Genomic DNA, 16560 nt, shown 5'->3' with positions numbered 1-16560 from the left:
GTGTGATTGTATATGTATGTATGAAATTGTTGTAGCCTGACTTCGCTTCATCCACCAAGTGTGTGTGTGATTCTTTTCCTTCTTTTTTTTTTGTATAATCTGACCACCATCAGTGGCAGTGTAAGCCAGATGGTATCAGCTCCAGTCTCCACTGCTAGCGACTAACAGTGGCAGGTAAGCCCAGTGCCATTAGCACTGGCTTCTAAAGAGTTAAAAGAGTTCAAAGCTTAGCTTTTAGATAGTTACAAACAGTGCTCATTCCTAGACACCAGAGCCATCAGCTCTGGCTCCTAAAGAGTTAAAGAAATTTCAGAGTTTTTCTACAGAAGCTCCCAGCTTCTGCCCTTCCCCCCCCCAGCCAGATGCCAGGAACAATCAGCTTTTAGCCCCTCCCATTCAGACTCTATATCTCACCTCAGTTTAACCCTGTGCACCAAAACTGGCCTTTGACATTTCATTTAAGTGACAAGTATTCCTCCCACTTCCTTAATGTGTGCTTAGGTATCAGCTTCCTGAGGTAGTCTTTTGGCCACATGATTGACAGGCACAATTGGATTAACCCTTTAAGAAAGGGCAGGAGTATGTTCTTGTGATCTTACAATCATTTGGGCAGTATAGAATGTTGTTGGGCCTCAACAAAGGCCCTCCCCAATTCTCCCACCTTTTCATATAGGGTCTTTAATTTTAAGGAGGGGCAATTGTGTAACTTCCTTTTTAAAAAATCATAGAGGTACCAGGGAACAGAAAGGTGAGGTTCAAAGTTTATTAAAAAGGAGAAGTCCAACTTCAATACCTAGTATAGATGAAATGAGACCTTGAGTCTCGTCCCAGTACAAGGACAGAAGGAAAAGGAAGGGAAAGAAGTAAGCAAAAAGGAAGAAGGAAAGGAGAAAAGGAGGAAGAGAAATTTTAAGTACTGATAAGGACAAAAAAAATCCTGAACCCTCAGAACCTGCACACAGGAAAATAACGTGGAGCGATAACTCTGAGAAGAGACATTTGCAGGCTCAGCAGTCCAATGTCCTCAGCAAAAGTGGCCTCCAATCTATGAAAAATAACCTTGTCAGCCATTGTCACCATAACCCACCAGAAGATGAGCCGCTGCTAGAAGGATATGGGAGGCTAGTCATGGATCACACACTCATGTGACCTCCAAAGTTTGTGATTTGTAAGACAAGCAAAAGCAAATGGAAATAGGTTTCTGTAGGTTTTCCATAATGTAGTCACTTTGGGAGAACATATGACAATTGACAATTCATCAGAATGCTGAACAGAATTGCCATACAACCTAAGGAAAGTCTGTGGAACAAACATACCTGTACAAAAACTTGAACATAAATACTGCAGCATAATACCTTGGGGGCCTCCCATTCCCTGAGAAAGAGGGAGAATGGGAGAAGGAGGTGTGAAGTGAGACTGGGAGGAAAAAGGGGAGGGGGCTGGGATCAGGCTGCAAAGTGATTTAATTAATAAATTAACAAATTTTTAAAAATATAGCAGCATATTTCATAATAGCTAAAACACAGAAGTGATTTAAATATCCATCAATGAATGAAAATATGAGTCAATCACTAATTTAAAATACCAAATATTATTAGATGCCACATAAAGGAACCTCTAAGGCATTACTAAGTTTAAAAAAAAAAGCCATACATACACACACAGGTATAAAACCACATGCAGGCACAGACACAAAGATGCATGAACACACACATATAGACATACATACATACATACATACACACACATGCACACACAGGTACACATATACATTACAAACATATACATACACATAAACACACATACATACATACAAACTCATACTCATACACAAACACAGGCATTAACAAACACAACTATAAGCTTCACAGAATCTGTAAAGAAGGAACTGTCCACAGTACTGAAATCTATAGGAAAGGAAGGCTGGCTGCTGAAATCCAGCACTGACAGTAGAGAAAAGTGAATGCTATGGACACAGATTTTTCTTTTTGAGGTGGTGAAAAAATTAATCATTTATTATAATTAATGTTAACTGTAATTTAAAACTGTGAAAATGTCAAAACTATTAAGTTTTATATTTCTTTTTTTTTTAAGAAAAATGTATGAGTTAATTTATTTCTATAAGAAGAATGAAACCCTTGCAAAGAACGGTACACATTTCAGAAATTATACAGGATTCTGCCACCTCAAAGTTTTTAAATATTTATAAAGTTTGATTTCAGAAGCAATTTTTTTAGTTTCTTTTTTTAACTTTTATTAATTACACTTTATTCACTTTGTATCCCCCCATAAACCCTCCCTCCTCCCCTACTAATCCCACTTTCCTTCCCCCTTCTTCATGCATGCCCTTCCCTAAGTCCACTGATAGGGGAGGTCCCCCTCTCCTTCCTTCTGATCTTAGTCTATCAGATCTCATCAGGAGTGGCTGCATGTTATCTTCTGTGGCCTAAGCAACAAACCAAGTAATCCAATTAAAAAATGGGGAACAGAGCTAAACAGAGAATTCTTGATAGAGGAATATTAAATGGCAGAAAAACACTTAAAAAAATGCCCAACCTCATTAGCCATCAGGGAAATGCAAATCAAAATGACCCTGAGATTTCACCTTACACCCATCAGAATGGCCAAGATCAAAAACTCAAGTGACAACACATGCTGGAGAGGTTGTGGAGAAAGGGGAACCCTTCTCCACGGCTGGTGGAAATGTAAACTTGTACAACCACTCTGGAAATCAATCTGGTGCTTTCTCAGACAACTAGGAATAGCGCTTCCTCAAGATCTAAGTTGTATATTTCAAATGAGTCATTTGTATGCTGTTGTGAACTAAATCTCAATTCACCATTTTACCTTTAAAAAAAAAAACATAATACTAATCTTAACATGCACTTTGTAGAAATAAACCAGCAAATTTTGAAAATTAGTGTGACACACATAAGCCATAAAAATAAAAATTACTTTTAAAAGGAACAAAGCTGAGAATGTACACTAACTCCTGACCTACTGCCATTATGGGTATTGACTTAAAGGTCAGAAAGGACAGTGAAACAAGAGAAACCCAAAGCAGAACTGCATGGTATCATAGCCTCGTCCAAACTTTTCAGAGTCAGACAAATAAGGAAGTTTGTTCTGCACAAAGGAAGAGAGCAGTTAAGAAAAATGCTTTCCCAAACAATAAAGTTTTCAGATAAGGACTTTAAGTCCAATGTGAAAAAGCACTAAAAAAAAAAAAAAATCAAAGGGAACTATGTCTGAAAACAGTTAGTACATTGGTTGGGCTGAAATAATAAAGCACTATGTACCAGATAACACAAATGAATTTTCCACTGATCCAGAAGCCAGAGGCCTGAGAGCAGATGCTGGATTGGCTGGGCTCAGAGGTAGAAAGAGGGGTCTTCCTGGTGTGCAGATGGCCATTCTTCAATGCATGCTAACAGAGCAGAGGAAGCACTCTGGTGTCTCTCCCTTTTCTTGCAAGAGGACCATTAGGTCAAATATCCTTCCTTGGGATATCTCTGAACGTTAATTCTTTAAAGGTCCTTACCACTGACTGGTTCAGTCATAAGGTAGTTAAGCCTTTAATATCTGAATTATAGAACAGCACAGTTAAGTCCACACCTTGCATGCTCAGCACCTGAACCTCAAAAGTTAAGGCTTTCTCTTATGTAAATAACAAGTGTTCAACAGTCCCAAAAGTCTTGACTCATTTCATCATTGAATCTGAAGTTCAGGGTACAGTACCTTTGCTACATATCATCTAAAGAGGATATGAGTGACACATAAGGAGCAATTAATCTTCAAAGAAGCATTTTCTAGTCATAACTGTATGAATTCAGAAAATGTGTATATTTTTGAAATATAGTCATGGCCCAGAAGAGCACAGACCTTGACATTTCAAACAAGAGAGACTGTAAAGCTGGGAGATCTGAAAAAAGCCTAAAATCAATGAGGCACTTTGAATTGGATCTTAAGTCTCAAGTATAATTCTTCTTCATTCAATATTCTGAACTCCAGGGCAGCATGGTAATGAAGGCATACACACAACTTTACAAAGAATCCACCCATAGGCTCTCGGTGGAAGTGCAATCTCTGTCTCTGTCTCTCTCTATCTATCTATCTATCTATCTATCTATCTATCTATCTCTCTTAAGACTCCAACTAGAAAATAAACATGCAAGAATAGTTCTGCTTCAAAGATACTAGTTGGTGTCACCTTTTACCAAGGAAAATAAAGAAGTGTTGATAACCTCTGAAACCTTGGAGGAATCAGCCTTTCTTCCTGGATCTATGGAATATCAGTGGATTTTTAAAATAAGAGCACCAAAGGAATTTTATGTGGATATGATAAAATTAAGATTACAATTTTGGAAAAAAAAATATAACAGAAGATACATGTCTTAGTCAGGCTTCTTATTGTTGGGCTGAAACAACATGACCATAAGTAAGTTTGGAAGGAAAGGGTTTATTTCATTATACTTTCATATAACAGTCCATCTCTGAGAAAGAGAGTCAGGTCAGGAGCTCAAGCGGGGTAGGAAACTAGAGGCAGGAACTGAAGTGAAAGCTGAAGAGCACTGCTTAACAGCTTGTTCCTTGTGGCTTGTTCAGCCTGCATTCTTACAGCTTCCAGAATCACTAGCCCAGGAGTGGCACCACCAACAGTGGGCTGGGCCTCCCACATCAATGCACTACAGACTTGCCTACAGTACAATCTTAATGGAAGCATTTTTTTTTCAATTATGGTTTCTTCTCAGTTAACTCCAGCTTGTGTCAAGTTGCCATAAACAAGGCAAAGCATTTGTCCCCTTGTTGACACATAAACACATAGCTATACTACTAGAACCCTTCCTTTCTCATTTGGCCCCAAGACCGATTGATACCATTAAAATCACAGAATAAAACATTACAACCTTTAAAAGACCTACACCCTTTTAAAATTCAAAAACTTGAAAGTTTTGCCTCTTTAAAACATCCAGTCTCCCTCAAAGTTCAAAGCCTCCTCATCACACCCAAAGCTCTCTAAAATATCCAAACTCTTCCTAAAACTTCAAAGACTCTCCAAAATGTCAGAGGATTTCAACGGTGGGCTCCAGTAAAACCAGAATAAGCTACACACTTTCTTGTTCTAAGAGGGAAGAGCCTGGACAAAGTCACAATCAGGTCAAAGCAAAACCAAACTCCAGCAGTGTGAAGATCAATGATAGACGACTGGGATTCATTCAGAATCTTCTGGGTTCCATCAAAGGGCTTGAAAGCCATTCATAGCACACAGAGCTTGTCTCCTAGGCTCGGGCTACTTCCATTCTACACCTGATACTGTCCTTGGTAGTTGTACCATGCTTCTGGTAAGGTCTCCACTGCAGTTGGGCTGCAACTCCACCCATAGCCTCTTCTGTACTGTCTTGGGAACTCTGACCCTGCCACGTTGTGTCAAGCCTCAAGTTCTCTCCACGACTCCTTCAATCCTGGGATTTTTTCACTATTACTGAGGCTTTACCTTCACCAATGGCCCCTCCTGACCTCTCATGGTGTCAAGCCCCAGCAGCTCTCCATGACCCCTTCATGTCTTCAAAGCAAGTACCACCTGGGTGACTCTTAAACTACCAAGTGTAAGAGATGGGGTCTTGGGCACCTCTGGAACATAGCTTCTGAATGCTAACTCTGAGGAAACACTTCCCAGAAGATTTCAAATGTCCTAGCAAACAAATGTTTCATTTTTAGTAGTTCTTGTTTCTTCCAAGTCTTCAGCTCTAGCCAACAGGACACCACAGATTCCCAAGACAAAACATACAAATGGCCCTGGTAGGATCTTTGCTTCCCTCTGAAACTTCCCACTCCAAGCCTCCACTGTCGGCACTGTTCTAAACATTATCTTCTCAGTTCCCACAGTAGCTCATTAAACTCTGAACACACACAGCTTCCCCATCCCAAAGTCCCTTCACAGTTCTCCCCAAAATATTTTCACATCTGTAACAGCAATATGTTACCAATTGCCGTCTTAGTTTCTATTGCTGTGATAGAATGCCATGGCCATAAGCAAGTTGGGCAGGACAGGGTTTATTTCATGTTACAATTCCAGTCCAGCCTATGAAGGCTGCTTTGGGTAAAGCAGGAGAATACAGCTACTCAGAAAAAAAAAAAAAAAAAAAAAAAAATCTGGGTCCTGGGTCAGTCAGAGCATCTTAAAAGCCAGACAGAACAAAATTTGAAGGAGAAGAGTGAAAAGTTGAGGCAGTAAAGGTGGGGAACAAGACAGACAGAGAGCAACAGAGAAAGCAGGAGAGGGGAAAATGATCGCGAAGACATCAGAAGTACTTTAGATTGGGAAAAACAAGCATAACAGTGGTCATGGCATGCATGCAGAGGTGGGGGCTGTATATGAGGGCAGGTGCCTGCAGAGGCCAGAAGAGGGAACCGGGTCCCATGGAGCTGAAGTTATGAAGTTGTCTCTCTGAACTGATGTGATTGCTGGGAAATGAACTCTGCTCCTCTGCAAGGTCCTCTGCTTTCAGCCACTGAGCCATCTCTCTAGCCCAAAACTTTTCTTCTTAGTAGAAGAAGTTTTCTAAGCAGAAACTGAGAGTGAAAGTCTAAACTCGGTGAAGGACAAGGAAAGCTATGCAGGACAGAGCAAAGAGTATGCTGGCTGGGCTGACATCAACCTGCCTCTTAACCTCTTAAGGTGATTGGCAGGAGGAAGGATCAGACGCACACAGCATTCGAGTATCCGAGAGCATTGAAAATTTGCTTTTATTCACTTTGTCATGAACTAGGGGTGATTCTCTCATGAAACACTCTGTGGGAATGTCCCCTTAATCTGCTGATGGTAATAACCTTGGCTTTGCTCTGAAATCCTCTTATTGGAGCAGAGGGGAAGCTCCCTACAAAGCCAGGAATGAGGAAGCTAATTTTCAATTGTACTCCACTCAGAATATACTTGGAGGTTCTGCCCAAGGTAAGCTTCCTCCAGGTGATTAGGAAGATCCTGGCCATTCATGAAGCAAGTTAACCATGGTGATATCTAACTAGCTTTGAAATGAAAACATGTTTTCAGGTATTTGTAAACTAAGACAGTCAGAAGGAAGTTGTTATGGGTTTTGTTGCTATTGTTTGGCTTTTTTTTTCTTTTTACTTTGAACGCCTGCAGAATTCACACTTGAAGAAACATGAAAACAAGGGAGATCTGAAAGCGAGGTTCTTTCTCAGAGCTTGTTTCTTTCTCACAATTTGCTCTTTTCTCACCCTTTTTTCTATTCTTTCTGTTTTCATCTTACATTTCCCACACATCCTCAGAACCAAGAGGCATTTTAGTCTCAGTTCTTAAAATCCTAGTAATGCTGAAAAATTTTACAACTGACTATGGTTTTGAGAGTATAAGATGAACACTTATACGGCTGACTTTATAATCCCCAAGTTGCTGCAAACTAGAATCTGAGGGTTAAAATAGAGGAGCACACAGATAAAAACAAACAAACAAACAAACAAAGACAAAAAAAAGCTGGTTATTTCTTGGCATTAAAAAAAAAATAGTCTACCAGATCAACACCAATACTTCTCCAACTAGTCCATAAAAAAGACAGATCTACATCCTGCCTGTTTGCCTGGTTGATGTCCAAGCTGGTCTTTGACTAGTTAGTTATTTACTTGTTTACTTACTCTTACTTACTTTACTTCTCGACCACAGGTTTTCCTCCCCTTCTCTCCTCGCAGTCCACCCCTTCCCCAGCCTCCTGTCTATCCATCCACCCCTTCTCCATTTCTCTTCAGAAAAATCAGCCAGGCATGACGTCATATTGCAGTGAGCTAAGCACCTTCTTTTCTGTTAAGGCTAGAGAAGGCAACAATGTAGGGGAAAGGGTCCGGAAGGCAGACAATAGAGTCAGAGACAGCTCCTGCTCCCACTGCTAGGAGTCTAACAGGATCCAGCTACACCACTGTAAGACATATGCAGCGGGCCTATGTCAGTCCCATCCAGGCTTGTAAACAGGGAGTTCTTAAGAAAAAAGAAGCTAGTAGATATTTCTTTTCAAAGTTTCCAACACCCTTAACCATTAAAAAAAATGCTAATCAAAACTACTTTGAGATTCTGTCACGAAATCAGAATAATTAGCATTAAAAGAAAAAAACAGCAAATGCTGACATGTGTGAGGGGAAAAAAAGAATTCTCACTCACTATTAGTAGGAGTGTAAGTTGGTATGGCCATTCTGAAAATCAGTGTAGAAGATTCTCAAAAAACAAAACAACAACAAAAAACACCTCCTATACATAAACCCAAAACATCACTGTATCTATGTTTATTGTTGCTCTGCTCAATCTATCAAGAAAATGGAATAAGCCTAGATGTCTATAAGCAGATGAATGGATAATGAAAATGTGAGTCATATACAGGGTAGAATTTTATTTATACATAAAGAAAAATTAAATCATGAAATTTGTAGGAAAATACATTGATCTGGAAAACATAATAAATGTGCTAACTCAAGCTCTGAAAGAAAAGCATCACATCTTCTCCATCACATGTTTGCATTTTTTAATATTTGTATATTTATATTGGGGAGGGTGTAGAAAGATGCCAAGAAATTAGAAAGGGTCTCACAGAGGTAGGGAAGAGGCCTTAAGGGAGAGGGGTGGGAAGATAATAAAACCCTCATAAAGTTGAAGTGAAAAGGGGAATTGTAGGTTGTGGGAGAGTGCAAATGGGGATGGAGAGACAAGCTAGACTAGGAGGTGGAGGAAGTTCAATCAAAAGTAATCATGCATGAAAATGCCATAAGAAAAGCTGTTAACTTTGTAAGCTAATTAAAGAATAAACCAAAATATAACAAAAATATTTCATGCCTAGGCATCATGGAATACAGCTGTAGTCTTAGCAGTCACTGTGAGGCAGGGGACTAATATTTATACAACTTCAAGAGAGTCTCCTGTAATTTTATACACCCATCTCAGAAAAGCAAGCACCTACAAAGGACTCAGTAATGGCATCTTTGCCCTATAACTTCAGGTAGTTACCCAGCCACTAAGATGATATTAGAAGGAGAGAAAAATTGGTCATGAGGGAGGAGATGTGGTAACCAGGTCTAGTGCTTTGGTAAATTAGGCTCCAGAGACAGCCCTTAGATTTTCCACCATTAGGTGTTATTTGTAAGCATTTTATGTAAGCAACACATCCTTACCAAACACTGGAACTTCATTTTTAGATCTCGTAGTAGCCAGAACTGTGAGGAATCAGTGTGTACTCTTTTTGTGTTTCTGCAAACCTATTATCCAGTTTAGGATATTTTGTTACATAAACAGCACCACTTATAAATACTGTAGCTGTTATGTCTAAAATTATCTGAAAGCATTCCATTTAAAGTGAAAAGATGGGGTGGAGAGCTGGCTCAGCAGTTAAGAGCACTTGTTACTCTTACGGAAGACTTGGATTTGTTTCCCAGAACCTACATGGTGGCTTTCAACCATCCCTAAGTTCAGTTCCAAGGGATCCAACACCCTCTTCTGTCCTCTGTTGGCACCAGGTACACAGAAAGTGCATATACGTGCATTCAGGCAAAACATACACATAAAATTTAAAAAATCTAAGGTGGAAAGATAAATATCTTCAGTTTTAACATTCACTGTGTTTAAAAATCTTCATTTTTCTTAATTGTTGAATTCAACTACACAGCCTGCAACCTGATAAATGCAAGACATGATTATCAACTATTCCACCTGAGAAAAGTTCCTAGATCATTTTGGATTCTCCAAGTTAAACCTCTTAGTTTTGAGTTTTGTCACTTGAACCAAGTCCTGCTTTGTCTCTTGATTAGCAATACCAAATAAGGCCATGAGCTATCTCAAGATAGCTCAGTGTTGTGAGAATCTGAGAAGGCAGTGAAGCCATCGAGCATCTTGACAGAGTTAGTGCAAAGGGGAGAGTGATGACGGGCTACTCTTTTACCTGGTCACAACTTGGCACAAGAGCTTGGTCAACTGATAGCAAAGTAAGAACCCCAGCAGGTAGCCATAAACCACTCATTTCTAACTACACCCAACTGAGAAACTGGCTAAGCAAGTAATTCTGAAGTCAGAGTTTAACTACAGGAACTAATTAAGTGCAGATAGATTTTTTTTTTCTCATCAACATTTAATATGCTGTGTCTTGAAACACAGTGGACATCAGTAGGAGTGATTGCTATGTGAATATGAGCAATAAAACTTAACCTGTTTTTAAACAGGTTAAACTCTGAAATCTGACTTTATACTGTCCCTGACATATATAGATTACTAAGCATGAATTAAAAGCACATGGCATGATAGAATATGGGGGCTTCGGGGTGAGAGGCAGCATATAAAACCATCCTAGGAATTCTGAAAAGGACGTTTGTATTTCTCATACCGGAAATGGTGATCCATGGAACTCTCAAAGCTGATGTTTCTACAACTTGAGCCAGTGTTACAAAGAAGTGCTTGAACAAAAGGGAGAACACCCCGGCTCGGTAGGTCCCGGGCTTGCAAGTAACCTGGACATAAACACAAGGAAGAAGTTAGTTCTGACACCTATTAACCAAAGTAAGGTGCTATGTGCAATGACGCTGCCTCCCTCACAACTGTATGTGATAACATGCTCAGCTTCTGTGTTGGGACAGTGGCTTCTTCAGCCAAGACCCCAGAACACCAGAACCCAGCTTTTCTATATCCATGTGTCCTTGTGTTTGTTCTTTCTTTATTCCCTTGCTGTTCTGGTTAGGTCAGTTTGTGGAGCCATGCAGTATATAAAAGGGGGTGCCCAGAATCCTGAACAGTAGACACGGTCTATAAGGGCCTTCATTGATTAGAAAAGGGGAATGCTCTCATGATAAGCATACTAATAAAGTAAAGAAAGAACTGTGGGTAATGGAATAAATAGAGGAATGGCATTTTGAGATAGGCGGTTATGTAAGAAGAATCTAGAGATAGGCAATTACATGCTAATAGGTAGAATCGATAGCTAGACGGTTATGTTAATGTGTAGAACAGAGAGAAAGGCAGTTATACGTTAGTATTTACAAGGAGACTTTTGGAACAGGTGAAACTGAAAAACAGGTAGTTTTATGTTGGTGATTTGGATATGGAATAAGGTGAAGATGTTGCAGCTTCGTTGGTTCTTGGGCTTTGTTGTGGAAGTGTGCCCTTGGTTTTCAGGGAAGGAGAAAATGAATTTGTCAACTTTAAAAAAATAAATAATAGAAAAATTGATGAGTGAGTACATGAGTTAATGGTCCAGAAAAAAAAGAAAAAGAAAAGAAAAAAATAAGTAGGTGAAGGATCCCTTGTGGTGGAGTACTGGCTACTTGAGCCACTATCAAAAGCTGGGTGAAGGTAAAACTGGTCAAGAGAGAAGCCCACTGGGCCCATGTGTTTTCATCGCATGGCTTGGTTATATCCCCCCACAACCATTTATACTGATGAGTTCCACCGTTTTGGAGGGTATTTCTCTAACTACCTGGAGTTCACGGGATCCATCTATTCAACTAATCAGGGCAGGTTACAGTCTTACAATTTAGACAAGATTTAATTTATCACATGTATTGTGAATGCATTGGGAAATGATTGAGACCCATCTCCTGGGTGTTGGGACCACAATAATGACAGCATGCATGTGATCCAGTTACATTGGCACATCATAGAAAAGCAAAAAGGCTTATGATCAGATTCTTTCTCCAGCTAATACTGCAAAAGTTCCCCTCGCCTAGCTGAAGCCCTCAACCCCTTTAGCTTGCAAGCTAAGACATCCTTTTGCTTTTGTTAGGCATAGCAACTGGTAGGATCCCTCTTAGCACCCTCATGATCTGGTGTCAAGCACCTCATTGAACTGCCCCTGCACTAAGCATGAAGATTCATCCTAAACACCTAAGAAATAAGAAAAAGGGGAGTGTATGGAGTAAGTAAGGTCCTAAGCAAATGTGTATTGCTTGACATGGGCACAGCCATGGCAAGGACTTCCATGACTCAGCTCCATGGAAGTGGCAACAGCTTCCCCACCTGAGGCTCAGATGAATAGCAAAGCCTTCCTCTGATCCATATGTGTATGTTGAAAGGGTCCACCGTAGCTTTCCCCCTGGAGACTATGTCCCTATGACCCTGTTCCTACTGAGATTAGCTGAGCCTGCTTCTTTGTTCATGTGTACATAATAACCACATCTCCATATTTATCTGTGTAATAACACTGTCTCCTCATTTGACTGTGTGTAATAATACCATGTGTTCATCTATATGCAATAATTTATGTCCCGATTCAACTGTATGTAACAAACATGCTGCAATTTGAGGGTGATATGGCTTCTCCATAAGAGAGCCCAGACAGCCCAACCTCAACTTTTCTGCATCTGTGTGTATTTCTTCATCTTTTGCTGCCCTTGCTCACGGTTCCAGGACCCAAGCCATGCAAAGACAAAACAGGAATATCTACAGATTTAGACTCTGTAACATTATATTATTTACTCTATTATATTATCTACAGGTATAGACTCTATAACATTGTATCATTTACCTTGTTAGTAACTTAAAAGGTATCTGAGGAATTGAAATATAAAACCCTTTTATACTTTTCACTCTCCCCAGTGTGTACACTCACACTGCCGAATGACATAACTCTCACTGTGTTTAATGAGCTCCCCTTACCATGCAGCAGCCACTCTTCTGTTATATAGCCAAGCCTCTGGCATAGCCCTATGCAAATCAACCATGAGTGGGAAGAATAAAATGAATGTTTTCAAGTTTGAGAAAAAGCTTTCAGATAAAAGTCAACTTGAACTCTTAAACATTTATATGAAATTTCTAAATATTATATAGTATAAAAATGCTTTACTACTTCAAATAATATCAAAAACCTTTCAGAAACCTGAACTGGGGAGGCAGAAGCAGCAAATCTCTGGAGTTTGAGGCCAGCCTGGTCTACATAATTGGTTTTAGGGCAACCAGGGCTACATTCATGCAGTCTCATACATACAGACCTAGTCTCAGAAGAAGGAAGAACAAGAGGAGGAAAAAGGAAAAGGAGAGAGGATAAGGGAGGAAAGAAAGAAAAAATGAGAGAGAGAGGGAGAAGGAGAGAGAAAGGAAAGAAGGGAGAAATAGGAAAGATATTTCAGGAAAAATACTCCTATAATGAACCAACTTTAATCAATAAAGTGCTGATGACATATGACCCAACCCTGCCTGACTTTTATATGCACAAAGATAGGGCATGGAGACCATGACAATGACAGGTGATTGGGAAGCTACTGATCTATGTGCTGTGGCTCATCAAATCCAGAGAACAGCTCTCCCCCTGGTGTCTCTTTGGGTCTAGAGAATGATCTCCTTCACCCAAACTTGAAAACCCACTATGCACAGAATTTAGCACAATGTTTTTCACACAGAAGACATTCACTAAATATTTGATAACTCAATGAATAAACAAACAAGAATGCGTGAATGGGTGCACAAAAGAAATGAATGTGTTTGATGCTTAAGGGAAGGTAAAGTTCTTTGCAAACACAAGACACAAGATCATAGCTAAATCTGGAGCAATACACCAGTAATAAAGGACACGTTTCTCTGGATTGGTCTGTAACCCTCCTCAGGAACACATCTAAAATGAAGGACACACCAGTGGGTATTTGGTGGGTTAGGGGTTCAAGTCTCCAAATGTGAGTACACTTGTTCTTATATGGAGTCCCTTATGACACTTTTCTCATTGTATTCTAATAGGTCAGCCTTCTAGAATGTTATTTGAGGGATAGAAGGCCCTAGATACATATTTGTTGAATGAATAAATAAAATATTAAAATTTTAAAACCCTGAAAAAGGTTTTCAGATAATAGCCTGGCTTTGTCATTTTCTATAACACATAATATCATCCTCAAAAGTACAAATGAGTCATTAGGCCAATTCCCTTCTCAATATGCAAAACCTAAATACTACTGACAACCTATTTCATATAAATTCTAACATCTAATAATCACTTTCTCGTGGGAAGCTGGCAAAGCCAAACAAACTACACATTTCACGCAGCAGAGTCAAAATAAAACAGGTCACCATTTCCCAAGAGGAATGGCTACTGGACTATCAAATCAGACAGATGAAGTGACTTGAATGCCCATGCTTCTGGAGAACTGGAACTTATTTTAAACTCCTTAGTACATGTCTGTGGTCACAGTCTCTACCTCCAATGTTGCCTTCATGGCCACTACCATGTCATGTTAAAATGAAAGGCCCCTTCTGCTTCTAGCTCTTTCTAAATGAATAAAGGTTTATGCATACAAGCCAGATTGATTCAGCTCCAGTGAAGGGATAAATCTATGTGCTAGATCAGGCAAACATCTAATGTCTTTCCTAAGCAGTGAAGAAACCCGAATTACCTTTCCCTGACACATTCTTCAAGCATATTGCTGTTGTCATAACAGAGCCCTAGTCATCCACCCCACTGAGAATTCGGTGTTGGTAAAGAACACAGAAAAAGGTAGATGTTTTTTCTTTGAACATTTGTAATCTAAAAATTGTCTTCGAAAGCAAACTTACAACTTTCTCTGTGTCTGGGAGGTTCTTGAAATCTAAGCACTGTCAGAATCATGAACAGGATGCATGGCCAGAAGAATTCAGCCAGAGAGAGGACCTGAAAAACACAAAAGATAAAATGTTTCCCAGGCACTGTAATAGTCCTTCCACTTGAAGGATGGTGGGCAGGCAGACCAGGCTACTACCACAGAAAGTCACTGTTGCCTGTGTCTAGGCTGTGAGCATGCTATGTCAGAAACAGAGGTAAACACGATGTCAGGACATACTGGACAACAACAAATTCACAAGGTACAGTGGTTTCATTGGCAACAACATACCAAGAAATTTCACTCTCCGTGGTAGCTGGCCAAGGCAGGCACAGGTTCTTTTATTCCAATCTACATTACCAAAATTAACATTTGATCACACATTACACATCATACAGGAAATACATCTCTACATGTACTACAGAATGGCTACAGAAGAGTTATAAGTCCCAACAGAGTTCAAAGAATTTCAAAGAGGCTTGAGGCAGAATCTGATAGGGATGTAAAAAGTCTTCATGGGGACTAGCATAAGGAATGAGGTAAGGGTGGGGTGTTTGTGCCTGAGATCAATCATTGCAGCTTCCTCCTTAGAGGTAGACTGCAGGGTCATATTTGAGCTACAAGAGTGCAAGGGTACAGGTCATTAGAGGCTATAGAAGTGAGTGGCAAGACTGGGTCCAGGTAGATGAGCCAGTTACCAGATGAACAGCAACTCTAGCAGGACACATGAACATCAGGAACTGAAATATGCTGAAGACCCTAGGACAATTGGGTGTTCTCTGCCTATTGTTCTCTTGACAGGAACACCATCTGAATATAGGTGGTCAGATTTGACAGGTTCATAGCACTGTCATTGCTTATGTGCCCTCCTCCTTACAAGGTCCAGGTAAGGGAGTTACATACTTTCTTCAGACTGGTCTATCCAGAAAGTTCACAGGTCTGCTATTCCTGATACAGTTTTATTGCATTCTACTTAAACTCTTAAAATCTTGATTTTCTTTTTGACAATTTTATAGTATGGCATATTTCTGCACTTAGAAACAGTTTTCTATCAGATGGTGCCTTGTAGGTGGCAATGAACAGATGTTCCCTATGTCTATGGCAAGTTGCAGAGTCAGCCCACCTCTGCATTGTACTCTGAGTCTCTCAGGGTAGGGCACAGACCAATGAGCCACTTTCACATAACACAAACAACTGAAGGCCCGGTACTGCCTGATCTCAAAACTCTTTCTCCGGGACCTAGGCTCTGTTGGGGCAGAATCTGAAAGAAGCCCCAGGATCCAGGCCCCACATGAGCCTGGATCCTGGAACCCTAGCTCATGTCCTTGAAATCTAAGTATGCGATGTCACCACATCATCTTTCTTTTTTCTCTTCTTTTATTTTCTTTTTTTTTACTTTCTTTTGAAATTTTATTTGAAATTAATGTATTACCTTACTCATTATATTTTACTCATACTTGATTTTCCATAGTTGCTTCTTTTTTTTTGCTTTTTTTTATTAATTACAGTTTATTCACTTTGTATCCCCCCTGTCCCTCCCTCTCTCCTCCCCTCCCAACCCCACCCTCCCTCTTCCCCAACCATGTCCCTCTCCCAGTCCACTGAAAGGGAGGTCTTCCTCTCCTTCCCTCTGATCCTAGTCTATCAGGTCTCATCAGGAGTAGCTGCATTGTCTTCTTCTGTGACCTGGTAAGGCTGCTCCCCCCTTGGGGGAGGTGATCAAAGAGCAGGCGAATCAGTTTATGTCAGAGACAGTCCCTGTCCCCATTACTATGGAGGCCACTTGGATACTGAACTGTCATAGGCTACCTCTGTGCAGGGGTTCCAGGCCATCTCCACGAGTGGTCTACCACAGAGGGCCTCTGAAAGGCTCTACCTGCAGGGTATCGAGGCAGATGTTGAGACTCATAGCCAAACTTTGGGCAGAGTACAGGGAATCTTATGAAAGAAGGGGGAGACAGTAAGACCTGGAGAAGACAGGAGCTCCACAAGGACAGCGACAGATCCTTCTTTCTTACC

The 16560-nt window shown here is 40.2% G+C and overlaps 1 protein-coding gene across 2 annotated transcripts in view; it reads right to left on the bottom strand.

Moving 5' to 3' along the window:
• The window catches only part of Abca13 (ATP binding cassette subfamily A member 13), a 440297-nt gene that overhangs the window by 400730 nt on the left and 23007 nt on the right, over positions 1–16560 (bottom strand). For both annotated transcript variants that reach the window (XM_060365661.1, XM_060365662.1), the window contains exons 2-3: positions 14519–14612; positions 10374–10497 (exon numbers count right to left, since the gene is read on the bottom strand). In XM_060365661.1, coding sequence (XP_060221644.1) covers positions 10374–10497; positions 14519–14612 — 218 coding nt within the window. The remainder of the gene's footprint in view (positions 1–10373; positions 10498–14518; positions 14613–16560) is intronic.

Source organism: Meriones unguiculatus, chromosome 12 (genome assembly GCF_030254825.1).
Source record: "Meriones unguiculatus strain TT.TT164.6M chromosome 12, Bangor_MerUng_6.1, whole genome shotgun sequence".
Classification (NCBI taxonomy): domain Eukaryota; kingdom Metazoa; phylum Chordata; class Mammalia; order Rodentia; family Muridae; genus Meriones; species Meriones unguiculatus.
Note: the sequence above shows the minus strand (reverse complement) of the source record. Positions and strands in the feature narration are given on the sequence as shown.